This window comes from Pipistrellus kuhlii, unplaced genomic scaffold (assembly GCF_014108245.1).
Source record: "Pipistrellus kuhlii isolate mPipKuh1 unplaced genomic scaffold, mPipKuh1.p scaffold_m20_p_32, whole genome shotgun sequence".
Taxonomy (NCBI): domain Eukaryota; kingdom Metazoa; phylum Chordata; class Mammalia; order Chiroptera; family Vespertilionidae; genus Pipistrellus; species Pipistrellus kuhlii.
In genome coordinates, this window is record NW_023425532.1 from 929851 (window position 1) to 955425 (window position 25575).

Genomic DNA, 25575 nt, shown 5'->3' on the forward strand with positions numbered 1-25575 from the left:
CCTCCCTCCTTCCCTTCATTCTTCTCTCTAAAATTATTTTTTTAGCCGAGACCAGTTTGGCTCAATGGATAGAGCGTCGGCTTGGGGACTGAAGGGTCCCGGGTTCGATTCCGGTCAAGGGCATGTACCTTGGTTGCGGGCATATCCCCGGTGGGGGGGGGGTGCAAGAGGCGGCTGATCGATGACTCTCTCTCATCGATGTTTCTAGCTTTCTATCTCTCTCCCTTCCTCTCTGTACAAAATCAATAAAATATATATTTTTTAAAAAAAATAAAATAAAATAAAATTATATTTTTAAAGGAGGACCTACCCTCCTTAGAAAGTTGTGAATATTAAATCTAATTTTCTCTTCTACTATCAGTACAAAATAAATCTCCTGGTATTGTCTAGCTAGCTGATTTATAGGGGATGAACTATATTTTGGGGCACTATAACTACAGAAGCCATTCACCTGGACAATGCCCAGATGCTGAGTGGGGAGGAAATACAAATTATGGACCAAGTAAAATGTAAAACATATACAGTATATTTTGACCAAAAGCTGGTCAATGTGCCTATTCTTGTAAATTAAAATCACTGACTGACTATGCTATGCTGCCATAAAATAAAATCTAAAAATAAAGGAATTCTCATCATTTGCAGCAACCTGGATAGAATTGGAGAACATCATGCTGAGTGAAATAAGCCAGTCAATGAAAGAGAAATACCACATGACCTCACTCATTTATGGATAATAAAGAACATTATAAACTGATGAACCAAAAGATAGATATAAAGACAGTAAAGCAACAAGCAGACTGTCAAATTACAGAGGGGAGGGGAGGGAGATCTCGGGGAGATAAGAGATCAACCAAAGGACTTGTATACATGCATATAAGTACAACCAATGGACACAAAACTCTGGGGAGGAGAGGTATGTATGGGGGGGAGGGCAATGTTAAAATACGTACACAGATAATAATTTAATAAAAAATAAAAAAGATTTTAAAAAAATCACTGACACTTGAAACCAATCAGTCCATAGGGAAATTCAAACCCCCACTGTGGTCTGTCTACTAAAGCTATCAGAATCAGAGAAGTATACTGAAGTTCTATTGGATGAAGAAGTTGTATGGTGGCACAGATTACTAGTAATTTAAAATGATTAATTTAAAAACTGGTTGGTGACTAATATAAAAATACTAACGTCATGTACATGGTAAAACTGACTAAGAATATGAAAAACCATGACGAGGGGAGTGTGTTTGAGTTGGGTTATGTAAAAAAGATAAAAGAAGATAACTTTGAAGGAAAGACTCTGTCTCAAATAGGACATTCACCTAGGTGATTCCTAGCTCCCAAGTCTCCCTTGGATCCTACGAAGGTCATGGGTTCCTGGTCCTGGGAAAGATCAAGTACAGGAGCCAGCCTATAAAGATGTGAGCCTGTACAACAGACATTTATTGTATTTCCTCAGTTATATCCTTCCAGTCTGGGGAAACTGAAAAAGAGAAGAGCAGTCTTGAGAACTAACTTCCCCAAACTGCTATAAAAACAGACAGGAGCTTGTTGGGACTGTCCATCATTGAGAAAAACCATAAAGCTGCTCCTAGTGAAGGGATTAAGTTCTGTGCTAGAGTAGACTCCACAGGTTTCTGAGAGTAGATTGTAGGCATCTCTTTCCAACTCCGCATTCTGTCCAAACGCATGTCAATAGTTTGAAAGCAGCCATAATAGGAATATTTAAAGAATGGAAATAGGCAAATGCTACAAATCAAGGGTTTTCTCACTCTGAGAGCTGCCTGCGGTTTTGTGTCTAGGGAGGAGTGGGGCCTCCCCAGTGCAGCCTCTTTGAATGCAGAGTGTGTACCCACTCACAACCTAGAGTGAACATCTATTGATATAGTCTGCCTGCTGCATCCCTACATGTCTTCCTTTTGGTAATAGTACCCCCTGTTCTTTTCCTTGGTCCTGATTTTTTAATAAATTCTTATTTTGCTCTATAGATTTTCAGTGGGCCCTCTCATTCTTCATAGGAAGGCAAGTGGAATTTAACTATACAAACTAAATCCAAACTGACTATTACATCAGAGCCTTTTACTGCAAAACAAGAGACGTTACAATAAAGATTTTTTAAAAAGAAAAAGGAAAAGTTATGGTTCCATAACCTCCCATCTCCCTTATTAGCATAGGTTACAGCTACTGCGCATCTAGTATGTGTAGGTGCTTTAAATGGAATTTCTCCCTCAATATCCCATCCATTCCAGGAGCTATTATCACCTCCACTTTATCCTTGTGGACACTGAGACTCAAACAGGATTCTAAATGAATACCTGAAGAACGCACCACACCAGATCCAGAGCCAGAATTTGAACTCAGGTCTACGTGACTCTAAATCCCATGTTCATAATCATTTCATTGCTCTGCTCTTAACTCATCTATCAGGCACCATGGTAAGAACACTGTGGGGGAAGGTAGGAAGAGCTCCAGCCTCAATCTCATTATATTTCAGACAGTGTGTGGTGAGAGTGCTAAGGAAAAGAGCCAGCTGACGCGTGGGATTGCCAAGCAACAGCTTATAAAACGAACTCAAACCATGGCAACCAAACACTGCAGACCTAGCAAAAGCCTCATTTCATTTACAAAAGTAAGAGGAGGGCTTTGTCAACAACCATGAGATAAATGAGAAGACTACAGGCTACGCAAGTACAAGGAATTATCATTATCAGCAGCATCATTCGTTTTAATGGTACCACGATACCAAATAACCTATGAAAAAGATTCCTTGAAAAATATAGGATTAAACATGTCATGACGCATATAAACTATGTACACATACATTTTTTAAAAAAAATATGTATCTCTGCTAGCCAAAATATTAATCCATTGCTGTTTATGTAATAGAGCTATTCATTTGGGGGTCATAAGGAAGGCTAATACACGAATGCTCCCCATTTAAAAATCTATTTATTTACAAAGCGCCTTCTAATTAATTCCTCACAATAACTCTGTGTGCAAGGTATTGTCTTTCCCAGTCCACCAGCAGGAAAGGCATGACGTGGAGACTATAAATGAGTGTTCATTGGGTGCCCAGTTAATAAAGCATAGATCCACGATGCTGTCCTGCAAAACTGTCATCTCAGAACCCCCTGAGATTCTGATCACATCTACAGCCCCTCTCCCTTGAAAAATACACAGAAAGAAACTTGTACACTGTAGTTTGCTTATTCAGACATACCTCATTTTATTGTGCTTTGCTTTATTGCACTTTACAGGTGTTCCATTTTTTACAAATTGAAGACCCTCCATCAGCAAAAACATTACACCCAGCTTTATTGTGGAGATCTAGAACCAAATCCACAATGTCTCTGAGGTATGCTTGTGATTCCGTGGGACTCGTGGTTCCCCCTGATGTACATCCATGCAATCTAGATAGAAGAAAAATATTCATTTGTTCTTAACCGTGATACACAGTGCTCACAGGGCTTTTTTTTGTTATTTCTTTTCTTCTGTAGATACATAAAGCCTCCCTCCAAATTCAGAGAATTGTTAAGTAGAAGCCATGGAGGGTTATTATTTACAGGCAGAAGGGACTAGACATCACTGAGTGGTTAACCATTTTAATCTGCCCCAATTTTAGTCCCTCAAAATCCCATCCTGGCATTATCCTTTGCTCACTTTCTTGGCCGGGCACATATCCACTAGAAATGGGAAAACAGACATTTCTCAGTGAACAACTGAGCCCAGAGCAAGTGGCTCTGTCTCTGACTGCGTGTGTTTTGTTTACTTGTTGTGACCTAGATGTTACCTCATGGATGTACTAGTAAGGGGAGAAACAGGGTTTTCATCTGATAGTGACTACCAAGCCAGACCTCAGAGGACGTAAAGTGATTTGCTGAGGACCACATCAGGCAAACTCTACATCTTTAATAATACAGGCTTTTAATGCAAATCCCTGCTACACTGATAGCTGGTACTGAACGTTCTATGAACACAAGAGCCTCTAGTCCTCTTTCTCAATCCTCAGGCCCAGACTAAAAGTTAATTGAGTGAACTTTCGGGTCCTACAGGTTGTACCACTGTGATATTTGGAGATGAGGAAACTCAAATACAGTAGAGAGGGAGAAAGGAAGAAAGAGAAGGAAGAAAAGGGAAGGGGAAAAAAGAGAAAAAGAAAGAGAATGTATGGTGTGTGTTTTTTTAGGCCCAGTGGAGTCTGAACTGAGGGTTGGCATCCCCTGACCTTGAATGTAATCAGTATCTCTTGGCCTCCCTTTTAGTCCTCCCTTCAGGCTGTGGGGGCTTTATGTAGTCTGGGATGACTCGAAATCCTTTGGACAGACCACGTATTCTTTTATGCCTGTAGATAGGCCAGGTCCTTATCTCTTGGTATTCAAAAGACCCAAGGTCCTACAACTCAAAAAGCCTTTCTTTTAGTCCTTTTTTCTCTGTGTCAATTTTCTGAAGACTCTTCTGTAACACAATAGCTGATCTTGAGCTCTTTGATTCTATTTGCATTTCTGCTAAAATAATTCTACTCTGGGGCAGAAGCCTTGGACCTGCTGAGTCTGAGACAGGGCCAGGAGTACAAGGGCAAGCTGAAGCTGGAGATGAAAAACAAAAGTTAATAATTCACAATGTCAAACTTTAACAGAAAGAGAAATAAGTTTGTCAATAAAGAGATAAGGGTTCAAGAGAAAAAAAATTCAAGGTGGATCCTAAAAGTGAGGCTCTGCCTCTTATTTCTCCCTCAAGAGGAAGCTCTATGTAGAAATAAGAGATTTTAATCTTGTTTTTGCTTCCATTGGGTGTCCCATCTCTTAGCCCACTAGCCATTATGATCTGGAAGGTATTATCTTACACATGTGTTACGTGCATTCTCTCATTTAAATCTGTATGATAGTGGTGTTATACCTCTAAGGAGATGAGAAATGAGAATCAGAGAGAATAAGTAACTTGCTCTTGGTACATAGCTAAGAATTTGAACTGGAATACTTTCCGCCAAGCCCAGTGCTAATAATCACCATGGCCTAACACTTTCTTTTACCTTAGCTCCTATCATGGTTGAAAGTGGGGGGAAGGCAGCCCTTTCATTAGAGTGTGTCTGGCTGCTTCATGGGCTGGGCCCTGGGTCTAGTTATCTATGAAGTCCAAGATATTACAATAGCATATGGCCACATGCTATTAGAATCCTGATGTCACCTTTAGATATGCATGGTGTGCAGAAAATAGTTAATATAGCATCCTTATATTGTCTTTAGAAAGGCCTACTTTCAAGGTTGGCCTTTGGCTGGCATCTGGGAACTTGGCACTTTCAGGAAAAATACTGGCTGCCTAAAGATGTTCATATCCTGCCCTAGTCGGTTTGGCTCAATGGACAGAGCATCTGCCCACAGACTGAAAGGGCCTAGGTTCAGTTCCAGTCAAGGGCACGTACCTCGGTTGCAGGCTTGATCCCCAGCCCTGGTCAGGGCTTGTGTGGAAGGAAACCTATGTGTCTCTCTCACATTAATATTTCTCTCTGTGTGTCTCTCCCCCTCCCCTCCACTCTCTTTAAAAAATCAATGGGAAAATATCCTTGGGTGAAGATACAGAAAGGAAGGAAGAAGGAAGGAAGGAAGGAAGGAAGGAAGGAAGGAAGGAAGGAAGGAAGGTAGATATTCACTTCCTATTCCCTGGAACCTATGAATAGGTTACTTTACATGGTAAAAGGGATTTTGCATATGTAGTTAAGGTTAAGAACTTTGAGATGATACGGTATTATCCTGGATTATCTGGGTAGGTATAATCTAATCACATTAGTCCTTAAAAATGGGAAATGTTCCCAATTATAGCCAGAGATGAGATGGTGGAAGAGGGCCTAGACAGAAATGAGACTTGAGAAAGTCAACTAACTGTTCTCACTTCGAAGATGGAAGAAGGGGCCACAAGTCAAGGAATGTGCTGGCCTCTAGAAGCTAGGAACAACCCTCAGTTTATAGCCTGCAATAAAGCATGGACCTCTCAACTGAATTCTGCCAACAACCTGAGGAAGCAGGACACGGATCCTGCCCTATAGCCTCAAGAAGGGAACGCAGCCCTGCCAATACCTGAATTTTAGCCAAATGAGACCTGTGCTGAACTTCTGACTTACAGAACTGTGAGATCAATTTGTATATTTAAGCCTCTACGTTTGTCACAGCAGTGATGGAAAACCAATACAACACTTGACCTGTTCCCTAATTAATAAGGAAGGATTTTCTGTGCCTAACCTGTTTGTACAGTGTCATTTCTGCTGAACACCTGTTTTCCTTCTGAGAGTCTGGAATTTTGGTATGTGCTAAGTATAGGGTTTCTAGTGACCATCCCCCAATGGAAAAAAAAAAAAAAGTCCTCAGGTAAAGAATGAATTTTGTTGGGCAAAAACATCACCCACATATTGTGCATTTCCACTGCTAGGAAAGAGTGTGCTTTATATACCCCCTCACAAGAGGGCAAGGATAAAGAAGCCTGTGAGTGGATTTCTCCAGACCCCATCTGTATATTTTATTCCTTGCTAATATTATTGTGTATCCCATTGCTGTGTAAACTTTATCCATAAATTCAATCATATACTGAGTCCCATGAGTGCTAGTGAATTTATTGAAAGTGTGTGTGGTCTTGGAGACCCCTGAAATGATGAGGGACGACAGACCACATTTCGAGTGCTCAGTGAGTTCCAAAGTGCTCCAGTAGGTGTGCTCTACTCTCCACATCTCAGGTGACCGGAGAGGCATAGCGCCCTGCATATGAAAACATAGTGCTCTGTTTTCCAGAGCAGAGTTTGGGAGTGGGGTCCAACCTGGAAGTGTCATGACTCCCTCTGGTGGTCTTTGCCTTTCAATAGTCATAACTAGAGATGGGGACTTACCACTCAGTGATGGGTATAGCAAGTGTTGAAGCCACTGGCTTAATTAAGCCCATGGCTAGATGTAAAAGTTCACTTCCAATAGGCCGTCAGACCCAAGAATCTTGAGAAATTCCACTGTCAGAATACTGCACGTAGTCCTCCGGGAAGTATGTGCTAAGCACAGAATGTTCTTCAAGAAAGTATCTGGGTGGACAGTAAATCTGTAGGCACATGCTTGATTGTCCTTTCCATCTGAATGGAGACAATGAATCTGTGTGCTCAAACAGAACCCTTCTAGAGGGGAGTCAGAAACCCTACATGAAGTTGTAGCTTGGTATGAGCGGCTCTACCTATCTCAGTGAAAATTTATAACTGCATAAGGAGAGTGGCAAGCTTATTTATTTATTCCATCATTCGTTCACTCATGTATTGGAGTACCAAACTGCTGGCAAACCAGACAGATATAGTCCCTGCCCGCATGGAGAGCCCAGCCTAAAAGAACCCTCCCATCTGGTATTACCATGCTCTGCTCCCTAGATAATTGTTATAGAACTTGACCGCAGATTTAGACAGATCTGGATGCCCAGTAGTGCCTGAACCAGAACTAGAACCAATTGCTAGTCGGGGACACGTGATTCTGAAGCAGACACTCAATATCCTATCCCTAGGACATGATGTTGTCCCTACTCTATCCAGCCTCTTTTGAATAATTTTTCTAAATTGGGGGGTGGGGTCTCTGAATTAAGAATCCTACCTCTCTAAGGTGGAAACCAGAACTCAGCCTAGGGGAGAGGTGTGAGCCCTAGGCTCCACCAATCAGATGTTCCCCATCAAGATTTTGGGTCAGGAAACAGAAATAGGAGACAATTGTTCAGTGGAACCAATAGCTGGTAAAATGGTAGAGCATGGTCATGAGATACCAAGTTTTCACAGGCACCTGTACTAAATGTCCTAATGACACAGTCCTGGGTTCAATCTCAGCAGTGGTTGTGCCCAGAGGAATCGAGATTGCACCAACTTGTGGCTGCTTGCCCCCAAGTCAGATTCTCTCGCCTGTTGGAGATTTCCTTGTGCTCTACCTAATAGGCATTTTAAAAACTATCCTTTCTAAAAATGTTTAATTAAAAAATATGATAAAAAAGAAATTATTTTCCACTTAAAAAAGCTATAATGGATTCTGTGCTTTCAACTAAGAAGCCTGGTGGATAAAGAGAGACCCTAAAATATGCAGAAACCAGTCAATACATTGTTTCTCATCCACATTTTCAGGGCTGGGGATCCAGATCTGAAAGCAAAGATGATTACAGTAGAGGACTATAAATCTTATCTAGCTACCTATTTATACTTACTTGTTTGTATTCTTTTTTTATTTTAAAAGTCATAGGTCTGCCACCCCATAAGACTAGAACTCACTCACCTACACAGTATTGAAAACATGCTTCTTATTGGCATTAATGTTCCTGCATGGCATATACTGACCACAAGATGGCAAAAGAGATTATCACATCAAGCCAGCCTTTCTTCACAACATTTTTAATTTTTTAAAAATTTGATTATGGTATCACATAATTGTCCTCGTCCCCCCGTTCGCATCCCAAACCCCTCCACAGCATTCTTGCACTAAAGAGAACATATACCTTGCTTGCAGGCTCCCTGGTCAGGGCTCCTGCAGGAGGCAACCAATCAATGTGTTTCTCTCTTTCCCTCTCTCTTCCTCTCCCTAAAAATCAATGAAAAATACCCTCAGGTGAGGATTAACCAAAAATAAAATAATAGAAAAGCAGTACCTATGAGGGGATTCCCTGAAGACTATCAGCTGATTTCTCAACAGAAACATTTCAGGCCAGAAGGAATTGACATGAAATATCCAGTGATGAAAAGCAATCATGATTTGCAAATCTTACATATTATTACTGATTTTTGTCTGCTTATTGTTACTAATTTCTCCTTGTGGTTCTGCCCATTTTTTCCATTACATTTTGAAGCCATGCTATTAGGTTCATAAAGTTGTTAAATTTTCCTGATGAAGTTTTCTATCAGCTGTTCTTTATTTCTACAATGCTTATCTTTAATCCTATTTTTGCTATTATGTGAAAAATCTTTTGTCCATCCTTTCACTCTCAACTCTTCTGAATTCTTATGTTTTAGCTGTATCTCTTGTAAATAGCTACATTAGTTATTTGTGCTGCATAACACAAAGACAGAAAGTGTTCAAATGTTCAAAGTTAAGAAACACACCTAGAAGTAATCTGTAAGCCAAATAACTCAGAATAAGAATCAGAAAATATTTTGAGTTGAATGACAAAAATAGTATGTATCAAAACTTGTGGATGAAGCTCAAGTCCTATATAGAGAATGTTATAATTTAAAAGTGTACCTTATAAAGGCTGAACTTAATGAACTAAACATTTACCATAGTAGTTAGAAAAAGCAATAAACAAAATAGAAGAAATAATATGCAGGTGAGAGACAAAATATAAAACAAAAATGGAATAGGATCAGAATAGCCAAAAGTTGGGTTTATTTTGAAAAGACTAATAAAATTGGTAAACATCTGGTGAGACTGATTAAAATGCAAGAGAGAAGGTACAAATTATTAAATTAGTGTTAAGAATGAAGTTGGGGGGGATAATGAGAGGGTTTATAGGAAACTGTGTGTAATGAATTTTAGATAACATGGCCACAGTCCTATAAAAATAAAACTTAGTCCTAGCCGGTTTGGCCTGCGGAAGAGTCCCAGGTTAGATTCTGGTCAAGGGCACATGCCTGGGTTGTGGGCTTAATCGGAGGGGGGGGGGGATGTGCAGGAGGCAGCTGATCAATGATTCTCAACATTGATGTTTCTATCTCCCTCTCCCTTCCTCTCTGATATCAATAAAAATATTTTTAAAAAATAAAATAAAAATAAAAACTTATCCAAACTGAAGAGTAGAAAAGAAGTGGTGGGGAGATGGGTGAAAAATGTGAAGAGATTAAGTACAAACTGCCAGTTATAAAGTTAGTCACACAACACCTCTATAGACCAGCTCTAAATAGAACATGAAGTTTTTTTTTAAAGATACCATTTACAATGATGTCAAGCTCCTAGAAATAGATTCAACAAAAGATGTGCATGACAAATGTAAAGCTTTATTGGGATAATTGAACAAGCCTTATTAGCAATATAAGAGCAGCGTGTATGGCTTGGGCTTGTCTTCTTTTTAACTTCTCACTGGCCATCGTCTAAAACATAAACACAACAATTGTATAGATTACATAGCAGACTTTTACTTACATGATAATAAAGGTATACAAAGAATATTATACTTTTGGTTTTATAAGATGAAACTAAAATCAGAACCCTAACCACTGCACAGACTTCTATGCTAATGTACACTTACAGGCATTTGAACACAATTTTTTTTTAAATGCTTCACTTTTTGGTAGTAAGAAGAAACGTATTTCTCAAGCCCAGAAAATCAAATCCTATGAGCCCTTTTAAAGATAACTTTTTTAATGAAGAGCAAAAACTGCCAATGATTATAGTTAAAATAAAAGCAACCAAACAAAAACTCCAAGAAGCAAAACAAATAATATTATTCCAATGCATTGACTTGAAATATTCTTCTAATTATATACATTAGTGAAAATAATGATGTCATACTACTTAATTAAAAAGAGTACAAAGAAGAGCACTGCATTTGGGTTGTCTCTTTTGTGCAAACATATCTAATTGATCTAGATCAACCTTTATATGGCCTATTTATAGTAAGGTGGCCATTTATTTCACTTGCACCTGTTGTCCTAATGTAAGTAATCATAGCACCCCCTTTTCACTCTCAAGAGTGCCCTGGTTTGAATGATAAAAATTACATTGTCACACTAGTTTTAATGTAATCCTAGATGCCATTCAAATGTGGAAAAAAATAGTACCATTTCTCAGCCTGGCTCACAATTTTAAAATACCAACAAGCCAACCTAGAATAATAAAGATCCATATTATTTTTCTGTGTCTGTAAGATAAAGTGATTTCTGAGAAACAGATCTGGCAAATAAAAAAAAAAATACTACTACTATTGTGTTGTTTAGATATCCAAATAGTACTATGGTATGTTAAATAATTTATAAACTCTAAAGAGTATCTGATCACCTGTCTTGCATTTTAAAGGACTTCTACTCCAAAGTAATAATACTTTCGTGTTTTATAATTTAACAACATGATTGTGACTTAATTCACCGTTTTTCCTGACACTGTCTCAAGTATTTGGTGCATGAACACCCTTTCAATAAATCTTTTATGTGGTGTTGTGTTACAAAAGTATAATACTATTGTAGAATAGAGCAACCCCATGACTTGTATTCTTAATGGATAACATACCTTTTGGAATCATAACAGGCACCAGAATAGCTGGATTCTCATCCGAATCACTGCCATCTGCACGCTCATCACGCTCATCCTGAGCCTCTCCCTGAGCCATTTTCTGGCCTTCACCTTCCATTTCAGGTTCTTATATAAGAGAATTATTAATATAAGTAGTAAACCGCACATTAATGCTATTAAATAAAGTTCTGTAGGTTATTATTGCAATAAATGTGATACATCTGAAAGCCATGAGCATTCAAGGGTTTTTCTGGTAGAAAATAAAATTTTATTTCTCGTATTACCTCCACTATTAAGTGTTTCTTTCACTAAAACTGTTTGAAAATAACTTAGCTGTCCCCTTTGTAAACCATATACACTTGTATTATTGCAAATATATCATTAGCTATTTGTTTACACAAATTTCTCTGACAAGATTGTGAGCCCAAGACAGAAACCATTCTCTCATTTCTATGTATATCCTCAGCACCTAGTACCTCACCTGCCACCAAGCAAGCCCTGACAAATGAGTGGGAGGAAAAAAGTCTTTACAAACAGTAAAATGAGCCCTAGCGGTTTAGCTTAGTGGCTAGAACTTCAGCCTGAGGACTGAGGGGTCCAGGGTTCTATTCTGGTCAAGGGCAGGTACCTCAGTTGCAGACTTCTCCCCACTCTGTCCCTGGTCAGGGCTCATACAGGAGGCAACCAACTGATGTGTTTCTCTCACATCGATGTTTCTCTCTGTCTTCCCTCTCTCCTACTCTCCCTAAAAAATCAATGGAGAAATAAATAAAAATAAATAAAAAGTGAATATACGCCCTGGTCAGCATGCCCAATGGTTAGAGCATCAACCTGCTGTATTGGAGGGTCTCAGGTTCGATTCCCCATCAAGGGTTGCAGGTTCAATTCTCGCCACCTGCCAGTGCATGCAATGACTTAAGAAGCCCCCAAAACAACATTTCAAGATGAACAAGTTTAGTGAAATCGTGTATAATTTTGCCTAGATTTAATATTTCATTTGATTTGTTGATATAGACCCTTGGCAAGGATTGTATTTTCCAGGCATACCAAATAATTTTAAATATGGGATGCAGAAACTTACCAGAGGGAAAATTCTGAGAAAGGGACTACAGTTGCAAATTATACCTTTCCTTACCACGTAGGTTTCCAGCCCCTTTTCAGGGCAACCCTTTATTTATTGCTGTTACTAGTGTAAAACATCATAAATAAAACACAAAAATGTTCCTTCATCCTTTTCACCTTTCACCACAGGTACTCCCTCTTCTTTCTCTTGTCCAGGTTCCTTATTCGGAGCCCCAACTGCAGGTTCCTCTTCAGTTTTCTTATCAGTTGGTTGCTGGGCCTTATGGGAAAGTACATACAAATAAAAAGTATTCTTTTCACTACTATGACAATAGAAGGCACAAATATACATTGCATAACTAATCAGAAACCTAAAAAGGTTTTCCCTACACTTTTCTTTGTAAGCACTCTTAATATAGTTACTCTTTCTATACAAAAAAATAATAATAATAATAATAATAATAAATAAACTGCTCTAAGGAAGGGGTTATCTGCAAGGAACAAGAATTCTAAAAGCGATTTTAATCTTTTCTGGGCTGTGAGCCATTTATTAATAAACATGATAGGGATGATTTCTAGGCTCATATTGATATACATACGCAGGCAACACCAGAATATAAGTCTCCTTGCTCAATGTCTCATTCATAACATTTAGTTTTCACCTGTTTCAGCAATGAGGTCCTTTACACAACAAATATGTATTGGTACAACAACTTTTAACAGAAAAATTAAATTTTCTGAATGGAAGTTAATGTTAAAGCACTCACAACCGCAGGTTTAACTTGATCAGAGGACTCTTGACCATCCGGTCTTCCTCTAGATCTTGATCTCAGTCTTGCATTCATTTTTCCACTGAAAGTAAAAAAATAAAAATAAAAAAATCATCAACCAAAGATGTGGTGAAAAATAATCATTATCCTGGGCTACTTACCTGACCAACTGGTGATTATAAATGCTTTTTTACATTTGGTTAGATTTCCAAAATAAGTCTTGAATTAGTAACTGCCATAAAAATAGTAATAATAACTGCCGTGTTCTAAACACATGGTATTCAACGCTATTTCTCTCACCGCCCATTAGGCAGAGAGGGACCTTTCAAGTACTTTGAAAAAGTACGACTTTACTAAAGAGATTTAGTTTCACGACCAGACTCTCCCGTATGAACAGATTTTGCAATAGATCGCCACGTCCAGCTCTCCACCGACGACCACCGATTCTGTGCCCTGTCGGAGTTTCAGGTGCCTCCAAGAGTCAGATACCTTCAACACCACCCCCAAGACTCTCCCCATCTCCATTAGACGCCGGCCCCGCGCAGCCCACCATCCCTCCTCGTCCCAGCCCTGCCACGCAACGGCCAATGGCGGCCGTGATGCCCGTGGAGAGAGGACGACCTCGAGGACTCTTCTCCTCACAGGCCACAGAGCGCACCACCCCACCAAGCAAGAGGCCGGCAGGTTCTCCTCACACTCACGCTCCTGGGAGGACTGACCAGTGGACTTACCAGTGGAAGTTGAGTCTCACTCAGCCCAACGAGAAAGAAACTCGACCTCGAGGCGCCAACCGCAGAGCTCCGCACTCGGAACCTTGCACAACCGCCAAACCGATGACTCATAAGGCCCTGCACTGGGCATGCGCACAGAGCCTCGCGCCGCGCGCCGCGTGGACGAGTATCCCCATCCCCCCTCACGGGCTCCATGGGCGGCTTCGGAGTTTGTCCTGTCTGCGGTTCCCGGAGACTCCAGGACTCAAGCACCTCAAATAAAGCCCCTAAGACCCTCCACAGCCCACCATCCTCCCTTGCCCTGGTCCAGACACAAGGCCCATGGTGGCCGAGATACCTGAAAGGAGAGAGACCACAACCTAAAAGACCTTCCTCTGAGGCCGCGGAATGCACCTGAAGCCCGCTACTGCTCTCCTCACACGCACTCATTCCCACCCGTTCACACTTACACTTGCCACCAGACAGCACAGAGCCTCCTTGCAGAACCAGAAAGGGAATGAAAAAGGTAAGTACCTCCAAGGCCACCTACACACAACCTCCGCTGGGTCAACTCCGCAAGCCAGTCCAAGCCGCAATGGTATGCGTGATAACAGTCCACACTACTTGCACAGCGATGTGCGTCACGTGGCCCGTGGTTCCAGCCCTCCCTCGACCGCAAGCTCCACCCCACTGGGAGTGGAAGGTTGCTTCCCAGTCCCAGAAGGAATTTTCCATCTTCTCTCCACCCTCCCCCCCCCCAAAAAAAAACAACTTGGTCTTTGTCTAGGAATGTTCTCAACCCTGTATTTCACCTGCTGATTGCCCCTCCACATCTTCTTCACAGTACAGATGCCTCAGTTGCCTTAAGAGAACCTGTACTCTCCCCAAAGGTGCGTGAAAGCTTTTTTTTTAGGGTCTGAAGAATTGCAAAGCTATTTAAGCATCACGGATATCCAGAAAGGTGACAAAAGAATTGGTAAATCCGAACACATGAGCCTTCAAACTCACACACGTCCTGTGACTTGAGCATTTCTACGTCTAGAGCTTTATGTTAAGGAAACTAACTGCCTTGCACGTGAAAAAAAAAAGATGTAGATACATAGCACTTACAAAGCAGCTTAATTTATAAAAGCATGGTTGCGAATTTGCTATGTAAGTAAACTGTGACACGTTTTTTTCAATTACATTTTACATTCACTATGGTTTTGTATTAGTTTCAGGTGTACAGCATAGTAGTTAGATAATCACATGCTTTGCAAAATGTTCCAATATTTCCAGTACATACCTGACACCTCCATAGTTATTGCAATATTATTGATTTTGAGTATTATTATTTTCTTTAATATATTTTATTGATTTTTTACAGAGAGGAAGAGAGAGAGATAGAGAGCTAGAAACATCGATGAGAGAGAATCATCGATCAGCTGCCTCTTGCACACCCCCTACTGGGGATGTGCCCGCAACCAAGGTACATGCCCTTAACTGGACTCGAACCCAGGACCTTTCAGTCCGCAGGCCAACACTCTATCCACTGAGCCAAACCGGTTTTGGCATGATTTTGAGTATTATTCTTATGCTGTACTTTACATCCCTGTGACTATTTTATAACTGCCAATGTGTATTTCTCAATCTCCTCACCTTTTTTCACCCAAGTCCCCCAACCCCCTTGCCCGCTGGTACCCATCAGTCCGATCTCTGTATTATTTTGTTGCAATTTTTGTTTACTTATTTTTTTAATTTATAAATATATTCTACACGTAAGTGAAATCATATGCTATTTGTCTTTCCCTGACTGACTTATTTCACCTAATACAATTAACCTCTGTCACAAATGATAATATTTCCTTCTTTTAAAGGCAGAGTAATATTGTTTGCCTCCATTTCATTTCATTCTTTTTCTGGGGTTTTCTCCTGTTCTTTTGTTGGGGCATGTTTATCTGTCTCCCCATTTTGGCTGCCTCTCTGTATTCGTTTCTGTGTATTAGGTATATCTGCTATGTCTCCCGGTCTTGGTAGGATGGCCGTATGTAGTAGATAGGTATCCCATGGGGCTCAGTGCAGTCTCCCTGATCACCTGAGCGAGGTGTTTGTGTGGGTTATGTGAGGCCTCCTGTTGATCCTCACCCGAGGATTTTTTCCATTAATTTTTTTAGGAAGAGTGGAAGAGAGAGGGAAAGACAGAAACATCAATGTGAGAGACACATCAACTTTATGCTTCCCACACACACACCAACTGGGGTCAGGGATGGAGTACATGCCCTTGACCAGAATCCAACCCACAACCCTTCAGTCCTTGGGCCAACGCACTAACCATTGAGATAACCAGTCAGAGCTGTAGATGAGTCTCATCTGTGGGTGGGGTTGACCCTCAGGCTGGCTGACAATGAGGATTGGCCCTGACCACAGCATATGAGCTTCTGTACAGGGGCTGACCCTGTGAAGTGGAATTCATTCTCGGGTGCCAAATGAAATGTCCCTTTGGTTGTATCGCTTGTAGAGCTAATTAGGTCCTGTTCTTATGCGGTCTGAAGCCCACCATTGAGTGTTTTCGTTCTGGGGCCTCTTAGGATAAGGTGACCAGACGTCCCGCTTTTGGCGGGACAGTCCCGATTTTTAACAATTTGTCCGGAGTCCTGAGGCGTTTTTAAAAAGTCCCGATTTTTGGAAAGATTCCAAAGGTCTGGTCACCTTATCTTAGGAGGGAATCCAGTGCAGGTCAATGTCAGACACTGCCTGTGACCAGACCTGAGCTACATGTTTGGAGGTACAAAGAGATCAACACTGGAGGGGCCAAGCTGCATATCAAGGCCAGCTTAGGATTTGCTCATTTTTAAAGTAGTCATTTAGGATCTCAATGGTGTTATAAGTACTAAAGCCATTTCTAGAATATCTCTTTTTTTGACTCTGCCATCAAACCCCAAAGCATAAGTATTTTAAATATTTACAGCTGTGGCAAAAGTGTATTGGACTATGAACTTCCGTGTTGTAAACTGTTCAGATGATATTTAGAATCAACATCTGGTCCATAAGATAGGGAATGCAAAGGTGAATTACCACTGGACCCTACACAGGCTGAGGCTGAGTGGGAGCAGAGCTGGTTTCTTTGTGTATTTCTGAAAAACAGGCCCAAAAAGAGAACAAAAGGAAGGATTTATGGTCTGGCTACAGCTTCTGAAAAGAAATGCAGCCTCTTTACCAGACCTACTAGGCACTCAGTGAAATTAAGAAACATCTAGGCATAGAGCAAAGAGCAAGCCATTTGAAATCCAGGAAACACGAGTTAGAATCCCATCTTCATTGCTTCCTCTCTGTGTGACCAAGAATGTTAGCTCAACCTATATGAAATTCAATTTTCTCACCTGTAAATGGTGTTCAGTAATCATATCTTTTAGGATTTTTAGGGAAAAAGAACACTCTGTGTAAATATTCAACTCAGTTTTTGATCATAGCATACACTCAATAAATGATGTGTTATCATAAATATTATCATTACTATTATGGTTCAATTTTTCTAAAGCTACCTGTACTTGGTAGTTATATTTTTATTGAGCATGTGTTCTCCATGAAAACAAAAGTTTTTGGCTAATACTAGTATTAGAGGCACAAAAAAGTAAAGTAGATTTCTGGACAATTCCTTCTCCCCTTCCTTTTTTAACTGCTTCTTCCTCATAACTTTGCATACCATGTGCCTTCTTAATGATTACCACTTTCTCCATTTAGAATGAACTCCTTTGTTTACAAGTGAAAAACTACAGCCAGAGCCTATTTTTCTTTGCCCAAGACCACACCCAATTTAGATCCTGAGTGCATCATCAAGGTATTGTCTGATTCCAAATGAAGTGATCTTGCCACTCTACCACCTGCTGCTTATCCTGCCAATGTAGTTCAAAGAGCTAGAAGTCATTGAGAGCCTACTCTGTGTACTTAACCAAAGCTATTTCACTCTCACACTCATAACCCTAAAAAGGCAAAAACAATCACTATTCTCAATTTACAAATGTAAAAATATTTGCTAATATACTTTTTCAATTAAAATTTAAGGGACACTCAGGGATATATTTACCCCTAAAAAGTCTCTCCCACTTACTTCTTACATCAGTTTTCCTTTCGTACTTGATTCCTAGGCACTGATGGATCACGGTACTTTGATGTGGTTCCTGGGAGGCCCCAAAGAAATGTCGCAATGACTATCCAACCTGCAATAACTGAACATCTCAGTCAGATTAAACTTCTATAAACACTACTTTCCTCATGTCACTAATGTGTCCCAAGTCATCCAACCTTTTCTGCCTGGCTTTTTGGATCTTCCACAGTCTTCTTTTTAGAAGACTGTATCTGCTATATCTTTAAGCTTTTGAAGGCTAAGGACCATGCCCTATAAACCTATTTGCCCTTTACCAGCCCGTACAGAATAGAGATTTCACTGATTGAGTAATTGGTTGTTTTTCTCTCTCTGGCTTCAGTAATCTCATCTGTAAAATGTTAGGACTGTGAACAACATCTAGCTTTGATACTCAAAAGATATATGAAAAAAGCCCCACAGTTTTATCAGAGAAAAGATGAAAATGTCTTAGCCGTTGGCATAAATTGAAAGGATCTTGTTCTGAGATACAATGTTGATGATTTCATAATAGTTCGCATGTTTCTGGAAACTCCAGAAAACTAAGATTTGCTGTTTCTCCCTCCACCCAAAGTAAGAAATAGCAGAGCCTCTGAGATGAAATATCATATCACCTAGTTGGGGGAAACAACCTCAGGAATTCAGTACCAACATGGCAAGTTTAATATTTTGCTAATGGCACATCATTGTTTTTCACACAATTAGTAATATAATCCTGAATCTCATCTGAAAGAGGGACTGTCCCTCTGCTTAAACTGTTTCAAAAGAAGTACTGTACTGCTGCCTTATAGTTTCAACGTAGGGGACTGGAATTTCTTCCTAGAGTTTGAGGACACTTGTTTAAGAAAATGAAAAGAAAAAAGGCACCTTTCTTCTGCGGTGCACAATGTCTCCAGTATTAGGTTGGGCACAAAGCAAGTGCCTATAAAGTCTTGGCCACTGAGGGTAGAGAGAAGAGAGCAATGAGAAAGGATCCAGACGGCGAGAAAAAAGTAACTTTCTTTCTTAACATTAGACTCAATAGGGCTGCCTAACTTCAATTTATTTCCATCTGATCATTAAAATTTTGTGTTTTAGTCTAAGCACGAGAAAACATCAGACAAACCTAAATTAGGGTACATTCTACAAAATACCTGACCACTACGCTTCAAAAATATTAAGGTCATGAAAGACAAGGAAAGACTGAGGAACTGGCAAAGACAGGAGGAGAGTGACTAAGGTGACAAATTCAATGTGAATCCTGAAACAGAAAAGACTTCAGTGGAAAAACTGATGAAATCAGAATGAATTTTGTAGCTCGGTTAATAGTATTGTATCAAGGTTAATGACTTACTTTTGATAAATATTCTGTGGTTATATAAGATATTAACATAAGGGGAAGCTGGGTAAAAGAATTCTCTGTACTATTTTCACAGCCCTTTATAAGTCTAAAATTACCTCAAGATAAAAGTTAATAAGGGAAGCCTGAAACACTTTGTCCTCAACATCAAAAGACAAAGGTTTTCCTCCAGACCCCCTCTTTCCTGCCAGCTTCTCATTTCCTCTGAGAACTTAACAGTGACTCTTAAAGGCCTCTAGCTGTGTTAACAGCAATCAGTCCAGCAATCTGAAGAAATGAGCTGGTTAGACCTGCATTTTCCAGATAATTAAACTTTTTTTGAAGGCACTATTTTTAGGAAAGTAGTATCCACTTCTATATCTTCTTATACAGAGAATGGAAAACAGTGTTTAATTTTTCATTGTCTACAAGTATTAGTACAAACATCTGCTTTTGTACAGTATATAAATAAGAGCTCTTGGGGCTGGCCAATGGGGAGAGCTACTGGTAATTGTAGTGTTGGGTATTTTGGTTCTGCTCTATGAACCTGCACTGTCTCCTCTTCCCTTATAAGGCTGCCCTGTTGGTTCTTTAGAGGGAGAAGGGGCACATCAGATGAGTGACTTTGAGGTGGCAGCTGGGGGCATCTGACACCCCAAAGAGTCCTCGTAAATCACTAGAGCACAAGTCATTTTCACCACTCCCTGGATTTTCTGAAATGATGTCATCATTGTCATATCAGTTTTCTGGTTGGTAACTGGAGCCCACCCTACAGAGGACAAATTTTCATAAAAAAAAGAACCAATGATGTGGCAGCAACAAGGGCCAAAGAATCTATGATATACTGAGCTCCACCTGTATGTTTGTGTCACTGGAATTCAGGTATCACTGGGGCCGAGGCTTGACAGGGTAAAGCATCCAGAGCACCATGACCCCTGTAGGGTGTCCCATTTGGCATCCACAGATACTACATGCACTCTGGCCCTGTTCACACTTCTTTCTTGGACTTGGTAAATTTATTTGCCACTAAAAACAAGGCTGAATATTTGATCTTGAGGGTCACTTTCAGCTCTAACATTCTAGGGGTCTGCTCTTCTCGATATGATTTTCTTTTATATGAAATCCTCCAAAGCCATCAAAGAATAATTATCACCCCTGAATGATGCAAATCTGTTTTACCAATTAAACACGATCCTCTCTTTTCTAAGTGCATTATCCCAGATCCCACTAGGCCACACCTTAAAGAGCTTTATGTTGGGAGAAAGTGTCAGTGTAGATCAACACATAAATGGGTCTCCGTGCAACAAACCATTGGGCAACTCCAAAACCTCCTCTTGTAGAAACATATATGAGCTAGTGCCCATCTACAGTAGGGAAAGCTGGTGTCCATTCAATGAGTCCCAGAAGGAAATTTGCCCAAGCTGAAGATTTTAGAGAATGCTTGAAATTTTTCCACCGACTTTGTTCTTCCCTTTACAGAAGTCTTGACTTGCTTCATCATGATTCCAGGTGTAACTCAAAGCCAGATGAAGAAATACAGAAATTCCTACATACAAGTTCTTCAACTTAAATGTCCAAACTGAGTAAAACCAGACTGTACCAGGGTATTAAGGGAGCTTCAGAGAAAAGAGATCAAGCAGGGCCTCAGCAGACAAGTTTGCTGAGGTCTAGAGCCCAGGTTGGGGAAGAGAGTGCTCCCTAACTTCACCCCACTACCAGGCACTAAGATCAAGAGAGCTTGGAGCTGTATTTCTCAAAATCAGGCTGTCTTGACTTCTTTGCCCTGGCTTCAAGACCATCATGTTACTTACCCCCCTACCTGTTATCCTGAGGCAGAAGGATGGAGCACAAAGGGTGTGGGATTTGGACACAGATGGATCTGGGTCTGCATTTTAACTCTGCCATTTATTAGCTGTCGTACTTTATGCAAGATACTGAACAGCTCTGTGACTCAGTCTCCTCATTAAAAGGCAGATAATAGTTCTACTCTGCCACAGGGTCATTGGGAGGATTAGAGATAATGCACATAGAGCTCCTGATAGCAGTGCTTAGAACATGGTTGTCATGGCAACCCTTAAGTGGTAGCTGTTTTTCTCTATTCCATGTGAAAGAAGCCAGACACAAAAGGCCACATATTGTATGATTCCATTTGTATGAAATGTCTAGAATGGGAAAATCCATAGAGACAGAAAGTAGATTAATGGTTGCCAAGGGCTAGAGGGAAGGAAGAATGGAGAGTGACTGCTAATGCATAAGGCTTTCTTTGGGGGATAATGAAAATGTTCTGGAATTGCATAGTGGTGATAGTTGTACAACATAGTGGATATACTAAAAATTACTAAATTTTATATTTTAAAAGGGTAAGTTTTATAGGGCATGAGTCATATCTTAATTGAAAATTCTTAAAAATAAATTATCTGTCCTTCAGTTTATGAATATGAATAGAAATGAATATTTATTAAATGTGAATAATACTCATACCCACCTCATAGGGTTTTATGAAGATTAAATGAGTCAATTAATTTAAAATATTTAGACTAAACCTGTAATACTATAAAAAACCTCAATAAATGTCAGCTATAATTATTATTGTTATTATCATGATCATCATCACTTTTATCATAGGTAGCATAGTCTAGTAGTCAATATCAATGGAGTTTAAGTCAAACAGACCTAGTTGAAAATTTGATTTCACACTTAGCAGCATATATTATAATGGTTGATGGTACAGCCACTGGATTCAGGTTTTCTTAATATTTATCAGTTGTGTGACTTTAGGCAATTTTCCTATCCCTTCTATTCCCCAGTCTCTTCATCTGTAAAATGGAGGCAAAACTAGTTCATACCTAATGAATTACCATGAGAATTAAATAATGTATCCCTTATGATGCTTTTGGCTTTAGGTTTCAGAAAACTGGCTCAATTCGTTTTAAGCCAGATAGAGGGGAAAGAAAGAAGAGGTTTAATTTTCACCAGCCATTGGTTTTGGAATGCCTCTCAGAGATTCCTCTGCCCAAATTTTTCTCCTGGTTTAAGATTGCTATTCCTATGTTTTTAATGTAAACTGTTTCAAATTTTGGTAATAGGCAGGAACTAAATAAAACAATACTACATATGCCGAGAAAGTATAAATCTCACTGAGAAGACTGCAAAATATTTCAATAATGTAACATTCATGCCCAATCATATCATTCAGAATGACAGAATAGGCCGATATAATGCCAACATACATCCTACAAGGCAGTTAATGCAATAGGAAGTTATAAACCAAAGCCTTGAATTGGGCCTCTCAAACCTAGCTTAAATTTTTCCACCAGCAAATTAGGAAATGAAAGCAGAATGCATTCTCCAATTGGCAGCCTAAGTATGGAAAAGCATCTTATTGCTGTACTTGTGATTATAGAATCACAAGATTGCATGGTTCTTTAGTAAAGATGAATTCATTCTCTGGAGTTGCCAATGGAGGCCTTGAGACTCAATGAGAGGAAACCTTTGCCAAGGTCAGACCAGCTGGATTTCAACTGGATTGAACTTACTTTCCAGCCTTGTGTTTTTCTTTCCCTCCTTCTGTCCATCACAGCACCTGATATTCAGGTTGTCCCCAAAAAATATATACACACTTTAATAGCTGATAGCTCAATTTTTTTAAATGAAATACATTTTGAATAAGCATTACCTTTAGAATTATTCAATGTAGGTGTAGACATTTTTTAGGGGGACACCGTATCCTATATAATAAAAAGCTAATATGCAAATTGTCTGTTTAACCAGGAGTTTGACGGGGGCTGAGGCCAACCAGCCAACTGCATGTGTGCGCGCGTGCGTGTGCACACACACACACACACACACACACGACTGTCATATATTTCCTGGATAAAGTTAAAACTCTAAAGGCATTTAGGTTCTTTGATTCCACCCAAGTAGAAATTTAAAGAGAAACCAGAGTTGCACCTCCCCAATCTTGTCCAAACATTTCTCTTTAACAAATATGTTGAAAACTCATGTAAAGATTAGTTAAAGATGGCAAAATACATAGCAGATCTACTTCTTGCTTATTACCAAGTAAGAGTTTGCTTCATTAAAAGGCATTGAATGGCCCTAACTGGTTTGGTTCAGTGGATAGAGTGTCGGCCTGTGGACTGAAGGGTCCCAGATTTGATTCCGGTCAAGGTATGTACTTTGGTTGTGGGCACATCCCCAGTAGGGGGTGTGCAGGAGGCAGCTGACCGATGTTTATAACTCTCTATCCCTCTCCCTTCCTCTCTGTGAAAAAATCAATTAAAATATATTAAAAATAAAAATAAATAAAATAAAAGGCATTGAATGGGAGCACATCCAGGCCAAGTACTACTCAGAGTTCTTTGCAAGAAAACAAGCTGAATATTCTGCTCTTGTTCCTGGCGTTTGGACAGAGGCCCCACTGGTAAGCTTCTCTAAGAGGGATGGACTGAATTATGTGTTAATCTAAGTGTGAGATAGGGTCACTCTGGGAAGTGGGTCCTTTAGCTTTGCTGAAGATCGGAAGTGAGAAACACTGTTAAAATCTGTACACATTCCACTCCCTCTGTCTTCAAAGGAAACCTCAGAGCTGAGGTACCAAGTGGCTTCCAGCTAACAGGAGGGCACAGACATCCCCTGCCTCTGTCATATAGCCTTTGGTGTGTAGACAATGAGTCACTGTGACAGACAGCAAGAAGCCCAGCTCTCTCCTTGTTGGTTCTTGCTGTGGGGTGTCACAGGCATAAATCACTGCTATGTGGGCCCACTGTATATTTTAGCACTTTTAGATGCTATATATTTCAAGTATTTTTTTTCTAATGATGAGGGGTGGGGTAAGCAATTGCCTATGAGACAGGAGTTGTGAAGAGGTTGCCACCTTGAGTTCCCTCTGGCATGCGTGCACACACCACACACACACACACACACACACAGCACTGCAGGCACAGAGACAAAACTGTCCATGTGAGTCAGCAGGGCTTGGTTCTTATTTGTCCTCTTCTCAAAGTACAGCAACCTTTCATTTGTTTCTGTAAGTTCGGGGGGTGGGGGTAGGATCATAAATTATCTATTTTTTTTCTTTATTTATAATATTTTATTAAGGTATTATATGTGTACATATCTTACCATTGACCGCCCCCATCCCACTCCCATAATGCCCTCACCCCCCAATCTTTTGCATTCATTGGTTATTCTTTTTTCCCCCGTTGGTTATTCTTATATGCATCCATTCAAGTCCTTCAGTTGATCTCTTATCTCCCCCACCTCTCCCTAACCTTCTCGCTGGGAAATCTATCTATTTCTGAAAATTGGTAATGGCTTTCTATTTCAATTGACAGACATAATGCATAAAAAGGAAATTCATATTGATCCTATTTCATCAAAACAATTTCAAGAAGTTTATTGGTCAAAGGAGAAAGTTGTCAGCTACTGCTTAGAACTGTGATAATTAGCAATTTGCTTTCCTGGAGAGATGTAATTACCACACCTGTCATTGTGCTTCAGGCCAGACCTTACTGAGAGAATATTTATAGTGCCATGTGATTATTCTGCCTCTATGTGAAGAGGTGCATAGATGCCCCCCCCCCCCCCCCAGGTAACACATCACATTCGGTAACTCCATCATATGCAATCTGGGTATGGGTGGGAGCATTCCTGTGCAGGTGCCAGCTCTGCCCAGAGCTGGGGAGAGAGACAAAATGGGTGCTGCAAGACTTCCTGCCTCTCCTGATTGCTCACATCCAGATGGGAACGAACTAGAAAACATGGATGCTAGTTTCTCTGGACTTGTCAGTGCATAAATAATTGTCCTTTATTCAGGCAGTGCATTAGTTTCCTATGGCTACCATAACAAATTAACACAGCTTAAACAACAGAAATGTAGTCTCTCACAGTTCTGGAGGCCAGAAGTCTGAAATCAAGGTGTCATCAGGGTCATGCTCTTTCTAAATTAGAGGAGAATCCACCCGGGTCAGTGTTTGAGCATTGAGCTATGAACCAGGAGGTCAAGGTTTAATTCCCGGTCAGGGCACATGCACGGGTTGTGGGCTTGATCCCCGGTGCCCATGGGGTGTGCAGGAGGCAACCGATCAATAATTCTCTCTCATCAATGTTTCTATCTCTCCCTCTCCCTTTCTCTCTGAAATCAATAAAAAATAATAATGAATCAGAGGAAAATCCTTCTTTGACTCTTCCAGCTTCAGTGGGCCCCAGACATTCCTTGGTTTGTAGCAACATAACTCCAATCTCTGCCTGCATGTTCACGGGGCTTTCTCTTCTGTCTTTGTGTATCTGTGTCTCAAACCTGACCCTCCTTTCTCTTATAAGAACACTAGGGTCCCTCGGCCTGGCCTGTAGGATCGGGCTGAAACCAGCTCTCCAACATCCCCCG

The 25575-nt window shown here is 40.2% G+C and overlaps 1 protein-coding gene across 1 annotated transcript in view; it reads right to left on the reverse strand.

The window, feature by feature from the left end:
• Nucleotides 1–4389: 4389 nt before the first annotated feature.
• PAGE4 (PAGE family member 4) overlaps nt 4390–25575 on the reverse strand; it is a 33018-nt gene continuing 11832 nt past the window's right edge. Inside the window, exons 2-5 of the mRNA XM_036460451.1 lie at nt 13037–13121; nt 12447–12549; nt 11205–11318; nt 4390–4583 (exon numbers count right to left, since the gene is read on the reverse strand). Coding sequence (XP_036316344.1) covers nt 4390–4583; nt 11205–11318; nt 12447–12549; nt 13037–13121 — 496 coding nt within the window. The remainder of the gene's footprint in view (nt 4584–11204; nt 11319–12446; nt 12550–13036; nt 13122–25575) is intronic.